The 15,091-nt window shown below is 48.1% G+C and overlaps 1 protein-coding gene across 3 annotated transcripts in view; it reads right to left on the bottom strand.

The window, feature by feature from the left end:
* Positions 1–15,091, bottom strand: part of EXOC6B (exocyst complex component 6B) — a 247,014-nt gene that overhangs the window by 186,412 nt on the left and 45,511 nt on the right. For all 3 annotated transcript variants that reach the window (XM_030450613.1, XM_030450612.1, XM_030450614.1), the window contains exon 6: positions 13,247–13,451. In XM_030450613.1, coding sequence (XP_030306473.1) covers positions 13,247–13,451 — 205 coding nt within the window. The remainder of the gene's footprint in view (positions 1–13,246; positions 13,452–15,091) is intronic.

Genomic DNA, 15,091 nt, shown 5'->3' with positions numbered 1-15,091 from the left:
CCAGAGAAAATCCACACAGCCCACCAGGCTTATCTCAGTAAGCTTCCAGGCTTCTCCCCCTCCACCCATTCCCATTTTTGAGTGGGGATTTTATTTTTTTTTTTTTTTTTGCTAACTGGTGAGTTTTGCAGAACTGGGGTGACAGAAGAGTTCGCCAGTCTGTGCAGGACCTGCAGTGAGGCAATGAAATGGGAACACATCAGCACCCACATTTTTCACCCACAGGTGAATTTGGTCCGAGTGAATTTGACATCTGGAAAATAAAATTAACTCCTTGTGCATCTCAGGGGAAGCTTCTGGAGCTTGCTATGAAACCACCACCAAGATGCACAGGTAAAAAACAACTATGTCAGAGATACAGCAAACCACATCCTCACTGAGAGAAGGAACCAGAGAGCAACTGTGGTGGTGGTGAAGCTCCTTCCATCACCTGCTGACCACAGAGACTCAGCACCCAACATTCCTGCATCCCTGGGCTGGCAAACACATCCCACTCACTCAGGATCTGATGGTACCTGCCCCCAGTTGTTCCTTCACTTTTTTACATCTGCTCAGTGGAAACACCGAGCTGAAGGACACGGTGGGGGGAAGGAGTATTGTTTCCATATGGGTTCTGAAAATAAAAAGGCTTTCAATGAAAATACCATATGAGCAGAGGGCTCACCCAGGGCCTGTAAGAGCTCACGTGTGCGTGCACTATGGAGGAAGAACACCCCAGCAAGGCTTCCCCCTTTTTTCAGAGCCTGCTTCTGCAGAGACAACTCCTCAAGCCCTACGTTGTAGCAAGACATTTCTTTGCATGTCGTTTGGCAGATGCAATTGCAGGGCCCTGCCAATTCACCCCCGAGCCCTCCGTTTTAATCAGTATCACATAAAGTTTAACACATGCTTTGAAATGTGCACCAGATTCAAAGCTTTGCCTCAAGGGGGTCCTGCTGAATAACACATACCAGCCCGGCCACTGCTCCTCCAGCAATTATCTTTCAACTCTGGCTGAACCATTGGAACTGTCAACGCCAGCACGTTGCCAACCAGAGGAAAGGTTGTGGGGTCAGAGCTGAAAACAAGACTCCTCAAAGGCTGGAGAGCCAGGAGAACAGTATGGGGTGTTTGTTTATACTGCTGTCTGCTTAGAAGGAGAACTCCCAGGGCGCTTGTTTTATGCCTGAGCAGAACTGCAAACAGCATTAAGAGGGGCTGGAAAATGATAAATAAATAAATAAACAAACAGGAAAGGTTTGCAGTGAAAAGGAGCATCAGCATCTGCCAGGCCCCCCCACTGGGAGGTGGAGGGGGCTCAGGCTGTTTGCACCTTGTAGGCAGCAGCATCGCTCCAGAACCAGGAGCTCCCTGTCCCAAATTCCAAACATCACCAGCACCTCCAGTGCTCCCTGAGCCTCCCCAGACCCAGGGATGGAGGGATGGAGGGATGGAGGGATGGAGGGATGGAGGGATGGAGGGATGGAGGGATGGAGGGATGGAGGGATGGAGGGATGGAGGGATGGAGGGATGGAGGGATGGAGGGATGGAGGGATGGAGGGATGGAGGGATGGAGGGATGGAGGGATGGAGGGATGGAATCCACCTATCTCAGCCAGTGGCCACAGGCAAACCTTTAAGAAGAGAACAAGGACTGGGAAATACAGAAGTGTCAGTGAGGATGAGGATTTTGACAGAGCAGGAAGGAAGGACAGATGAAGGCAGCAGTTAAAAAGCTGGACATGAGGTGGAACTTTGAGGGTGGCAGAGCACTGGCACAGCTGCTCAGAGAGGTGGTGGAATCCCCATCTCTGGAGACATTCAAAACCCACTGGGATACTTTCCCATGCATCCTGCTCTGGGTGAACCTGCCCTGGTGATGCAGTTGGACTGGATGAGCTCCAGAGGTCCCTTCCAACCCTTGACATTCTCTGATTCTGTGGTTTCAGCTCTCCCCAGTAGCAGTTTTCAAACAGTTCCTATCAGGGTCAAGGCAACTGAGCAAACTCCTGCCCTCAACCATTGACTATGGAGACCACCTCATTACAGCTGGAGTTTGGGATGTTACACAGCAGCCCAGGACAGCACAGGGAGGGGTAAGGTGATGGTTTCTCCATATTAAAGTAATTGCTATGCCAAGGAATTTATTCATCAGTCTCCCAAGCTAAACTGCTCCTGTTGTGGGTTTCCTACTACAAATTCTCACTGCTTGCAGTAGTGAGGGGGAAAAGCTCAAAGGCAGAACCCACAGCAAGCTCAGACAACCATCAGATGAAACAGGAGGTGCTGAGAACCTCACTCTAACAGCTATAAAAATGTAAGCCTGAACTGGGAGAAACAGCAGCCAGAGCTCCTAAGGGTGAATTAATCCAAAGCTGCAATCAGAATTGTGTTTCTGGGATGCAAGTTAAAATCAGAGCTGTTGGAAACCAAAGTGGTCTACAAAGCAAAGCAGCCACATTAACCCTCCATGCTCCAATGTTTTCCACCATAAAATAAGCTCCCAGCTCCAGCTGAGGGCCCAACCCAGCACCAAGCAGGACCACGGGCACCTGATGCCACAAGGAGCAGATGTTGCATTGCTGAAGTGAGATACAGCCCAAAAAGCACTGAGCATCGCCAGCCCTCAGCTCCATCGGGGAGCTTTTAGCCCATTTTCTACCTCCCCTTGGAAAGGAGGTCTCCTCCCCAGCCTGCTACACCAGGCAGGAGCTGACAGCACGAGGAGGACAGGAGATGCATGCAAAGATGGGATTCCTGAACAAGGGATGCTCAGTTACAGGAGGGAGTTGGGAATGTTGATCCTGGAGCAGAGGAGACCAAGGGGAGAGCTCCTGGCTCTCTGCAAGCCCCTGAGAGGAGGTTGGAGCCAGGGGGGGGTCAGGCTCTGCTCCCAAGGAACAAGAGATGGGACAAAAGGAGATGTTTAGATTGGAGCTGGGGAACAATTTCTCCCTAGAAAGGGTTGTCAGGGCCTGGCCCAGGCTGCTCAGGGCAGGGCTGGAGTCCCCATCATCCCTGGAGGGGTTTCAGACCCTGGGGATGTGGGACACAGGCAGTGGTGGCCTTGGAAGTTCTGGGGGAATGGTTGGACTTGATGGTCTGAAAGGGCTTTTCCAACCCAACTGATCCTGACCTGCACTCAGATGTAGCAGATGGAGACTCCTAAAGTCAAAGAAACCCAACGGGGTGCCAGAAACATCCCTTCCCTGTCCACCCCCAGGAACCCACAGCCCAGCTCTAGAAGGAGACACAAAGCTGAGCTGTCCTGGAGTAAGTTAAGTGCATTTTTGCCCACAAACTAAAGCTGTTCTGTATTTGCTATACATGTGAATTAGAAGAATATGTCGAGAGGCTTGAATGACCTGAGCCTGTCAGCAGAACTTTGTGGGGTTTTTGGAAAAAAACAAAAAAATCTGTAGAAGTAAGGGAAGTCTTGGGTTGCTGAGGGATTTCAGTTGGTGATTTCTGCAAACATCCGTTTGCAATTTCTAGAGGAGTGTCATGCAGAGGACATGCTGCAGGGCCAGGATCTCCTGTCCCCTCCCTGATAACTCAACCATTCCACCTCCCCTGGACAAGAAAAATTCAGCCTCCCCAACACCAACCAATTTTCATCTCATTAGCAACCCCCAGCCCAAAGCTCCCTGGGTTTCCCATGGGTTTCCCAGGAGCCAATTCCCTTCCTGTCACTTGTCCCCTCAGCAGAAGATTGCAGAAGCTTCCAAGAAATCCTGCAGCAGTGCCCTTCCCCTGAAGGGATGTCTTCAGCTGGCAACCTGCTGCCAGAGGCTCTAGCCTCCTTGCAAATAACTAATTTATCATCTTGATCACCTGGATTAAAAGGCCAAGCCCACCACACTGGGTATTTTCAAGAAGCAGTGCTGGAAGTGCTGAAGATCAAGTCCCCAGGTGCCAGGCTGACACCTTGAGCCAAGCACCATTCTGGCAGCAACATTTATGATTTGTCACCTTCCCAAAATGATCAGCATCTTCAGGTACATGAGGTCTCTTACATAATTATGGGTGATTTGAGACTCTGGGACAGGATGCCCAGAGAAATTGTGGCTTCTCCCTCCCTGGAAGTGTTCAAGGCAGGGAGGTTGGAGTAGATGATCTCTAAGGTCTCTTCCAGCTCAAGCCATTCCATGATTCTATAACTCTATGTTACACCAGGAGTACCCAGGCTCCCAAAAACCTCCTCAGCTTCTCCACCACATCTACATGGGCAGCCACAGGGCGAGAGCATTCACCTCCTGGAGAAAGTACAGAGAGATCCAACCACTCCATGTGCAGCACCAGGATCCATTACCAAAACCTCCCAAGGAATTTTTTTTTAAAAAGAAAAATAAGGAAAAATGACTTGAACAAAAGGTATATTAGCAGCTATGTTACAACAAGCCTAGAGACATCCAAATGAAAACTGAAAGATTTATCATCCCGGGCAGCAGCATCCTGATGGGAACAATCCCCAGCACCTTTTTTTATTATTTTGGAGCCTTATTTCCAGCACCTCTTCTGACATGGTTGTGCTGTCCAGACCCCCATGCTCTTCCACATCCTTTCCCAGCCATGGCAGGCCCAAGCAGGCAGCCAACCAAGCCCTTTTATGAGGCTGAGGTCTCTCACTCTGTCTCACCTCCAAAGCTGGCACCTCCGCGGGAGGGCAGTGACCAGGCAGTGCTTGGAAACCACTTAACAGCCTCCATAATTAAAACCAGTAGAAGCAAGAACACTGAAAATTACAGTGGCGACTGCTGCTGAACATCGAGGTGAATAAAAGAAGTTTAATGGCACCTCTTTTTCCAGCTGCACTAAGTGTAACAAAGCTCAGAAAAAAACAGGAGCAAGAGGTGCTCGTGCCTCAACTTGGCATTGCATGTCTGAGTGGCACTGTCCAGCCTGATGGCTGGAAGATAAAGGGATTTATTTCAAGAAAATTCACTGGATTTCAAGTTTTTTTGAAAAGGTGACCAAATGAAAAACTGGCCCAGCACATGGCTGCCCTGTAGCTAAACTTTTTGATTTTACGACACAGCCACGTCCACAGAAGATGCTGGATCTGCCCCTGGGGATCCCACAGTCCCTGTGGCCATTAGTCACAGATCTGATGGAATAATAATAAAAAAAAAAAAGTCCATGATTTAGCAGTTTCATTTTTGAGGTCATAAAAAGAATTCAGAGGAATACCCAGCTATTAATAAAGTTCCTATGGAGTATAAATTTTAAATGCAGGCTTAAAGGCAGAGAATTCCTCTTAAACAAACAGAGAAACCATCCCCCAGAAAGCCAGGAAATGTTACAATAAAAAGTTCTTTTATGCTAACAAGCACATTTGCACTCAAATTACGTGGTGTGGGAAGGAGGAGAGTTCAAGCACAAGGAAGCACCAAGACCTCAAACAATGCGTGCTGGGGAGGAGAAACATGCTTAGATCTGCACATACCCCCAACCACCACCTCCCCAGGGTGACCCAGATGTGCTCTTGGCTTCCAGAAGTTCTCACTGATGCCTTCATCTGATTTTCCCATCAAGAAGCTGCACCATCTACCTTGACCCAAGATGCTAAGCCCCAACTTGTCCAGCTGCCACAGCCTCTTTGCATTTAACCTCAAGCTCCTGGCTTGACAATTCACTTCAGGAGCCACTTAAAACAAGTTTCCAGTTCTCAAAATCATCCACATCTCCTTGTTCTTCCTCTTTCCCTCGTTTCCAACCCTTCTGCAAGCAGCAGAGCATCCTGCAGCTGTGAGGGACCTTGCTGGGTACCACTTGGTGAGCTCCAGCTTTAAGGTACAAAGCAGGGGATGAAAGATGCTGGCAGAGCCCCACACAAAGCTACCACCACAATGCCTAAAGGGCACTGGGCAACCTCCCATCTCTTCAAGACCCATCAGCATCACTGCTGAGTCAGGAAACCAAGCTGAGAAATGAAGACACTTCACCAGGATTTGTCTTCTAAAAGCTTCCAAATTAAAAAGCAAGTGTCAAGTGATCAGTCCCGTCACCATCACGGCAGCGTTCCACATGCTCTTATGAAAACAGCTTTCAGGGCCAAGTCTTAATGAAAAAGTAGCAAGTTATTCAAGATCTGTCTGCAATCTTAATCCAGAGCAAAACAAAAAAAAAAAAATCTTTTTACCAGTTTTCTCAAGTAGATTTTCACTGAGGTTAAGCAGAGGATGCAGAGGATTAACGACCAAAAGACATCACTGCTATTTATCCAGCTCTGCCTTGGTAGGGGATGGTGTAAACACAATATAAGCTTCTGACAATAAACAATTTTACTGAGACATTTGAAGGCATTTCAGATCAGCAACATCTCCTTTTGCCTTTTGAAAAGGGCCTGAAATGATAAAATGAGGGGCAACAGTTTCAAGCTTAAAAGAGGAGAAATATAGATTGGATCAGAGGAAGAAATCCTTTCCTGCCAGGGTGCTGAGCCCCAGGTTGCCCCTAGAAGCCTTTTGAAAAGGGCCTGAAATGATAAAATGAGGGGCAACAGTTTCAAGCTTAAAAGAGGAGAAATATAGATTGGATCAGAGGAAGAAATCCTTTCCTGCCAGGGTGCTGAGCCCCAGGTTGCCCCTAGAAGCTGTGGCTGCCCCATTCCTGGCAGTGTTGGAGGCTGGATGGGGCTTGGAGCACCCTGGGCTGGGGGAGGTGTCCTTGCCCATGGCAGGGGGTTGGAACTGGATGAATTTTAGGGTCCCTTCCAACCTAAACCACTCCACAAGTCTATCATTCTTCAATAACCAGAGGCCAAGAATCAGTTCCCCACAATGCCACAGTATCCCATTTCTTCATCCAGCCTGGTTTGGGAGCTTCTTCCCCAGGACAAACAAGTAGAGAAGGAGCAGTATCAAAGATTAGGAATTTACCTGGGAAATAAGTTTCTGCTTCACAAACCTGCCCAGAAGGGGAAGACACCATCCCCTTATCCCCATTTTCCTGCAGTCACCCCAGACCCAGCCACCAGGGCTGGGCTTTTCAGGAGGCTCCTGCTCTAAAATTTCCTTGCTCTTAACAAACCACATTATTTTTACTTTTTGTCCTTGCTAAAGAAAACCTTTGGAAGTAGAGACACCCCTGAAGCCAGCTGGAAGTTGGGATCTCAAGGTGCTTCTGGAAGTCCCGTGGCTCCCACAGGGCGGGAGGATGCGGGGATCTTCCAAATGCCCCACGTGAGCCCAGCCCTGGCACCAGCACCCCCAGCTCATGTGGTGGGGGAGATAAAGCCCTACAGAGGGGCTCCTGTGACCTCTGGTGAATATCAACTGCTGCCAGAGCTCTGACATCCAGCAGAAGGACATTCCCTGCACGGCGCATCCCGAGAAAGGGAGTAAAATCTAATTTACTCTCCAATACGCCTAACAAAGCCAAAACAATTTCCATATGGGCTGCAGGAGATTACATAAAGTTAAAAAATGTCAGAGATGAGGGATAATTAAGAACACTACACAAACTGAATTTTTAAACATTTTTCCGGGCCATCAAAAGGCCACTGGGCAGCGTCTGGAGACTGAGAAATTGTCCTTCTGTCCCCTGCTGTGTGGGGAACCGCTGGCTCCTGGGGCTTGGGGGGGGTGGGCATGTGTTTGTACTTAAACTGAAGCCCAGGGAGGGGACAGGATTTCCCAACACCACTGCAATCCCCCCACATGCCACGTCTCTACTTATCATCATCATCCCAAACAAACTGCCTGACAAAAGCCCCGATGTTTTCACAGCTCAGTTCAGCTCCTGGGTGTGCAGAGCGGGTGCCAGAGCTGCTGCAGCCACCAAGGGATGTTGGTCCCTTCCTGGGGGGATGCCCACAGCAGGAGATGCCCCATTGCAGGGCAGAGGGCTCAGCATCACCTCCTGTTTCTGGATGGGCATCACCAGTGAAACAGCTCTGCAGGGCCAAGTGATGAGCAGACCAACCCCTCTGCTGCTTCCCATGCCACCCCTTCACCCACTACCATTCTGCAACCCCCCCCCAAGCCATCCCCACCTTTCTCAGGAGTTTCTGGGGGAGAAAGGAGCAGCCTGAAGGTCCATCAGAACCCCTTGGTGTCCTCCACAACCAGGAGCCATGAACCTCCTCACTCCCCACAAAACCCCACAGCCACCACCATCTGTTTAGAGAAATCCTTCAAGGGGTCAAGAGGATGCACTTGATGGGGAGAGGCAGAGAGCCAGGAGGATGATAGCTCCTGTTGCAAAACATCATCCTGGGATCCAGAAACCAGAGGAAGTGCTTCCAACCACACTTCCAGCCAGCCAAGGGAAGAGGCTCAATGTGCCAACAAGCCAAGTGCACCCAGTTTTTTTCCATGGCCATCGTGCTGGGGAACTTGCACATAAGCCAAGGTTGTTTGTTAGTTGGTTTTGGTTTGGTTTTTTTTTAATGCAAGTTTTCAAGTTAGTCTTTTAAAAATTACATGCTGGCATTTTTATTGCAATACCAACACGTTCAAAATAACTTTTAAAAGCATTCAAACCAACCAGCAGGCACTCAGGACCCATCACCAACACGTAGCTGCTCTGAATTCCCAGTAAAGATGCCCACTGAGGTTTGGTTACAATTGTAAGAACAAACCAGTGGCACAGAGAGAGCCAAACTATGCAAAGAAACTTGCATCCCCAAACCAATCATCATAAATCCAGGGAACTAAAAGTCAGAATTAAATTTAAATCCAGACATACCTAAAATATTGAAGCCCACAGCTGGGTGCTCAGCAGCCTTTGCATGGCCCCGTAACCAGGCAGCAGGCTCAGGGAATGCCTATTAGGAGCTGTCATCTCCACTCCAAGTAATTGGGGGAGAAAAAAGTAAAAATAAATCTCCTCCTCCCCTTCTTATCCACAATTTTTTAAATTTTTTTTTTCTTTCTAGGGCCAGCTGCATTTTGATCCTGTGCAACTGGCCAAGGCACCTGGGGCTGTGGTACCCAAGGGAGGAGGAGTGCAGGATGCTGAGTTCCAACCACCCAAAGTGAGCTGCTCTGGGTCAGCCCTGACCTTCAGAGAGGGTGTGACACAAGGGAAGTCACCCAAACTCCAGACATGTTCTTGTCATTCAATGGAGCTGCTGCTAATCCCTGCTCCAAAGTGTTTCATCTTCTCCAGGAAGCACATTCCTACCAAAAGCAGAGCAGCACCAGATCTCTACTGTGAGGGTGCTGAGCCCCAGGGTGCCCCCAGAAGCTGTGGCTGCCCCATCCCTGGCAGTGTTGAAGGTTGGATGGGGCTTGGAGCCCCCTGGGCTGGTGGGAGGGGTCCCTGCCCATGGCAGGGGGTTGGAACTGGATGATCTTGAAGGTCCCTTCCAACCCCAGTCTGGGATTCTCTGATTTTAGCTGCACACATCACCGTGCAATGTTTTGCCTCATTTTTTAAGCACACATCACCAAGCTGGTATTTCCTGCCACTGCAGGAAAAAAAAACTTGCACAAACCTCACATTATACTGCTCAGAAGTGGCACAGACACCCAGACCTGTTGGCCAAATAATCAAAAAATCACCTCGAAAAAGCAGGGCTGAAACCCCAACCCATTCACACTCATCCGAGATCACCTCCCACTGCACACCAGCCCCTTGACAGCACATCCAAGTGATGCTAAAAAAAAAAAAATAAAAAATACTGGATTGCCTCCATGTACTTGAAAGACACAGCGAGCATTTTGGCTGTCCTGACACTCTGGATGGGATAATGGCTTTTGGATGGGTTATTCTTGGCCCCCAGCATCGCAGCTGCTCTGCATGCAGCTCCATCCTCAGTGACCTCCTCCGCGTGCCACGCGTGGTTCAGACACTCAGCTAGATAATAAAACCACATCCCAGATATCAGCAAGTGCTAATCAGATGTAATTCAGTCCTGGCAAGCCCAGACCTCCAGCTTTTTTTTTTTTTTTTTTTTTTAAAGAAGCAAAACCAAAACACCCCAGCACCACAAAACACACACGCAGGTTCACAGGGCCAAAGTCCAAAAGGAGTTCAAATGGGCAGAGCTACTTTTATCTGCTCAAGCACCATGTAATTAAAGAACAATATTTGGAAGGCAGCAAATTCCCCCAGAACCATAGGTAATAAAATTCAAATTGAAATAAAAAAAAATAAAAAATAAAAACAACAGGAGGAAAGGAGTCGGCGAGAGCTCAACGTGTGTACAGCCAGGCTTTAAGGTTTCTCCGTGTGCTGTGACATCCCCTCAGGTCCCTCCACCAGCTGACCCTGGGATTGTCTCACTTGACTTCACCCCACCATGGGTTTCCTCTCCAAGAGAGGGACCACTGAGTTCTTCCCTGAGCTCCCTGCATCCTTGACCACCAGCCAGAAACGCAGCGACGGCTCCGAGCGCTCCCAGACAGATCCTTCTGATTATCACAAAATGAAATTTTCAGCTCTTGTCATCATCGGCCTCAGATTTGTAATGTTACAAAAACATGACTTCCTTTCCCTATTGTATCAAACCCTCTTTCCATTCCCGCTGGTGAAATCAAACAATTTTAAAAGAATTTATATGATGCTAATTTAAACCGAATGCATTTCGCTGCCAATCGCAGCTCCCCGACTCTCCCAGGCCTCCTGCCAGCTCTGCTCTCTTCCAGAACAACCATCAATCATGGCCAACAGACCCAGGGAAAAGCCCCAGAAGGTAATTCTGGTGGTGGAAAACCTGCCCTCTGCTAGAGGCAAAATGATGGGAGGTGACCCCATGGCAGGGGAGGCTCTGAAAGCTTCAGCTCCTCATCAGCTCATCAGCAAGTGATGCTTTTTGCAGGAATAAACCTTAGCACATCACTTTAACTCCAGCATCACTTCCAACCTGCCTTTTGCAACTGAAAGTGGCAAGGTGACCTTCCTCCTTCAGCCACCATGCAGGAATGGAGCATCATGAACTGCTGGAAAGCCACTGAGTTCATAACTGTTCCCTCAAAGGGTGAAGGAACCTCTTCTAGTCTGCTCCTTGCTCTCATAAAACAGCTGAAAATTGGAGTTTGGGGGAGACTGAAGGGGTATCCTTCAGTCCTGTAACACCTGTAGGCAACCCAAAAACATCTAAATGTTGCCCTCCTGGTGCACCTTGTTTGGATGCTCCCTTGCAACAGCCCAACCAAGGGCTACAAGGAAGGGGAAAAAAAAAACCTTTCCATATGACTTTTTCTGTCAGATACACTGTCAGAGACACTGACAACCATCAGCAGGCAAAAGAAGAATTAGCCACAAACCCAGACCTCAATTTAGAAATCCTTAGAGTCCAAAATGGCTGGAACTGAGCAGAAGGTGGGGAGCAACACCCAACACCTGCAGGTGTGCAAGGTGGAAAAATATTGAGAGGAGAAGGAACAGAGTGCTTGGCTGAGGTCAAAGCACTGGCTGAGATGCAGTCTGGATATGCAGAACAAATAAAAACCGAGGGAAAGCTCAAAGGATTAGCAGTCAAATATTGAGGGACAAAAGGTGAAGAGCAGAGGAAGAGGCTAAAGAACAGAGAGGAAAAAAGAAATGGAGGGAGGGACATGAAAACCTCTGCTCCAAAAGTTCATCAAGCACTGGTCCAGGCTGCCCAGGGAGTCCCCAGAATCCCTGGAGGGGTTTCAAAGCCCTGGAGATGTGGGGATGAGGGACATGGGGTGGCCTTGTTCTTAAAAGTTCTTTTCCAACCTAAACAATTCTATGACTCAAACAAGAAGAAATGGCTTTAAGTGCACCATGGATTTGAAAGGAGCTGAAAGCACAAAGCTTAGGGGAAAAAAAAAAACAAACACCCATCTCAGACAGAAGACTGCACAGGAAGCCACTTGAAATGATGGGGAGCATCCCAAAACAGCCAAATCAAGTGGTTGGACACACACATCCCTCCCCAGCCATCAAAGCCATCAGCCCCAGTGCCAGGAGGTTTGAAGACCCATCCAAGCATCAGGATGAGAAACTGGGAAAATACAAGAGGAGGATGAGACATCTGCATCCTCTTATGTCTCTGTGACTAGTAAATATCATTAATAGGATATGAAGGAGTTCTTTATTTAGTTAAAATTAGCACATTCACTGAATTAATTGCATACTAAAAGACAAATGAAACTCCTGTTCCTTCCCAGCCCCACAGCCACAGGAAACAAGGAAGAATCTTTAATGGTTTAATGGGGTTTTTTTAGAGGGTTTTTTTTTTTCCTGATTTTGTAACACATTACTGTTCCAGAAACAGAAGTGTCAGGTAAACTCAGCACAGTAACATCTGGAGCCTTCCCTGACACCACCACCATGCACATCTGGCTCCACAACCAGGCATCCACATCACAGCATGTTTGATTTGATGCAGTGACTAACAAAAAAAATTTCCTTTAGTTTATTTAGATTTAGCTTCGTTTGTTTTCCCAAAATACTAGAAAGAGTTTGAGAAGTCAGTAAAGCTGTGGGTATCCTGTAAATTAAATCACTGGAGAGAAATCCTCAAGCTCAACCAAGATGGGGTTTGCAAGGCAGAAAAATGGAGCCTGTACCCAGCACCTAACAGCACAATTTTATCATCATGTGAAAAGTAACAGCAAGAGTCCTTGTCATCAACCAAGGAGTCCCATCCATCAGTCACTGTCAGAGATAAATTTCCTTACTACTGGATTTTAATTTCATGGAAGTAGCAAAGTTGTTTTTAAGATCCACTGCAAGCCATGCTCCTGGCTGTGGTCAGAACAACTGTCTTGGAATTCAAAACTAGAATACCAAAAGGAGGTGGGAAAAGGCATTTTCCTTTTAATACAGCCATGAGGATGCTCGATTAATCAGATTCATCTTTTACAGACACCAACTGCCAGGAAGCTGCAATGAAATTCTACCCAGTATTCAAAAATCAATTTAAGATGCAAAAGAAACTCAGCTGCAGTCAGAGCACAACCTTCTGTTGCTTTAACCCAAACCTGGGTAACCAACACTGGTATCTCCAGGTCTTCCCAGGTGCCACCAGGCACAGCAGCACAAATGGCCCTGTCCTGCTAAGTGGGAAATATCAGTTATGGACCTCAGCTCTGGAGTTCTCTGGACTAACAAGAGCCTAGAGCAAAACACAAGCAGAAGACAAAAAAAGGACCACTGCTTTTCAATGGCATAAAAACCAGAAGAGGAACTCTGATAGCAACCACAGCATGAAGACTCATTCTTTCACCTAGTAACCAAAAATTAAAATCAATCCATAAAATCCAGTTTATTGCCTTGGGAACTGGAGACGCAGAAACTCAGCAAGGCTGCAAGCCAGGCTCCAAGATGTGTGCACAAACAAATCCTACCTGTTTCATTGCTGTCTCTCCAATCTTGTCCGAGTGCTTCCGGATACTCTCCAGGAAATCCTTGAGGTCTGACATGGAAACTTCCTTGATCTCCTCCCGCAGCTTTGGGATGTTATCCACCATCACCTTGCAGAAGCGGTAGTGGCTCACCTGGGGCAGGTACGTGTGCTCCAGGTGCTCCAGGGTCTTCAGTGCAGGGTAGTGCCTGGAGAAAAAGCAAAGCAAGGCAGATGTGGGCAGAAGAATTGCTGTTCCCATCCCACATTCCCTCCAAAACACGCACCCTGCCCCCAGCCAGGGCATCACCACAAATAACTCAATAGATCCAAAAGTTTTGGCTCTGTTTAAAGGGACGTGGGCTGCAACATCCAGGTAACCATAACAGCATCCCAGGCCGGTTTGGGTTGGAAGTGACCCTAAAGTTCATCCATTCCCATTCCATTTCCAAGCCATTCCCAATGGCAGGGACACCTCCCACCAGCCCAGGTTGCTCCAAGCCCCCATCCAACCTTCAACACTTCCAGGGATGGGGCAGCCACAGCTTCTGGGGGCAACCTGGGGCTCAGCACTCTCAAATTAAACAATTTCCTACTCGTGTCTCATTTAAATCTCCCCTCTTCCAGTTCTAAGCCATTACCCCTTGTCCTGTCCCTACACACCCTTGTGAAAAGTCTCTCCCCAGTTAAGGCCATTTCAGCCCAGTTCACCCTGGCCACAGGCAGCTGCCACTTGCACCTTGAATTTTTGGGGAAGAAAAAGTGTTTGGCCAGAAGAAACATCTCAGCACCATTGAAAAAAACCAACCTGACACTCATAACATCATTCCAAATAATTCTTGCTTGATCTCCAGGCAGGTCCATAGGGGAGTTACTGTACCCAAAAGTGACCTGTCCTGTTCCTGACACCGCAAGTCCAGCAGATTAACCCCATAGCCTGGCTGGTGTTTTCACTGCAGTGAGGTATGTAAAACTATTTGCAATAAAATGCAAATCTCTCTGGAGAGAAACTCAGGCATGCACAGAAAGCCAGAAATTAAATCAGTGGAACAAACACACGTTGGGGGGTTGGTTGGTTGTATTTTAGGGCATTGTTTGTTGAACTAGAAGCAGCAAAAGGGTTGTCTGGGGGTGGGGGGAAACAGCATGGGGTCACTGGGGGGTCCCCAGCTGAAAACCTGGGGGCAGAGGAAAGCTCAACAATGTTCTCGCCCAAGATGTGCAGAGGGCAGGAATTCTGATAAAACAGAGTCAGAGCTGGGATTGGCTTTTTCCTAAGAACACTCTGGCCCTGGTTGGGTGGGAACAGCTCTACAGAGGCTTCTCTGCTCCAAGCAGGATGAAGAAATCTCATTTCAGATATTTCAGGGGTTCAAAAACCATGGACCCCTCTGGAGCTCTGCAGAACCTGGAGGGATCTCCAGGGGCAGGGGGGTTTTCTCACCCCTTTCCAACAAAAACCCACATGTGTCCAAGCCATTGGAAAAAAGCTTTTTCTGCCCCTTCCCTAAATCCTGGGCAGCAGAGGATGAAATGTTTCTCTCCATCTCTTTTCTCTACTGGTTCCAGTCACCCCTCCAGGTTTGGGCCATGGGTTCCACTGGAGCTCCAGTTCACAGCCACAACTTGGCCAACACCTGGATCTGTTTATAAACATCACACAGCAAACAGAACTTATTTTGTCTGCCTTGGGAGAGCTGAGTTTATTCACCCTGAATGCAAACTTATTGCTCCTCTGAGTGCTCAGAATCCAAGACCCACAGGAGGAACCAACCCCCTTGCTGCCCATCATGAAATGATACAGAAGTGCAGACACAAACATTTCATCTGTTGTGCTGCATTTGGTGAA

Source organism: Calypte anna, chromosome 4B (assembly GCF_003957555.1).
Source record: "Calypte anna isolate BGI_N300 chromosome 4B, bCalAnn1_v1.p, whole genome shotgun sequence".
In the NCBI taxonomy this organism is placed as follows: Eukaryota; Metazoa; Chordata; class Aves; order Apodiformes; family Trochilidae; genus Calypte; species Calypte anna.
This window is presented reverse-complemented; position numbering and strand designations above follow the sequence as displayed.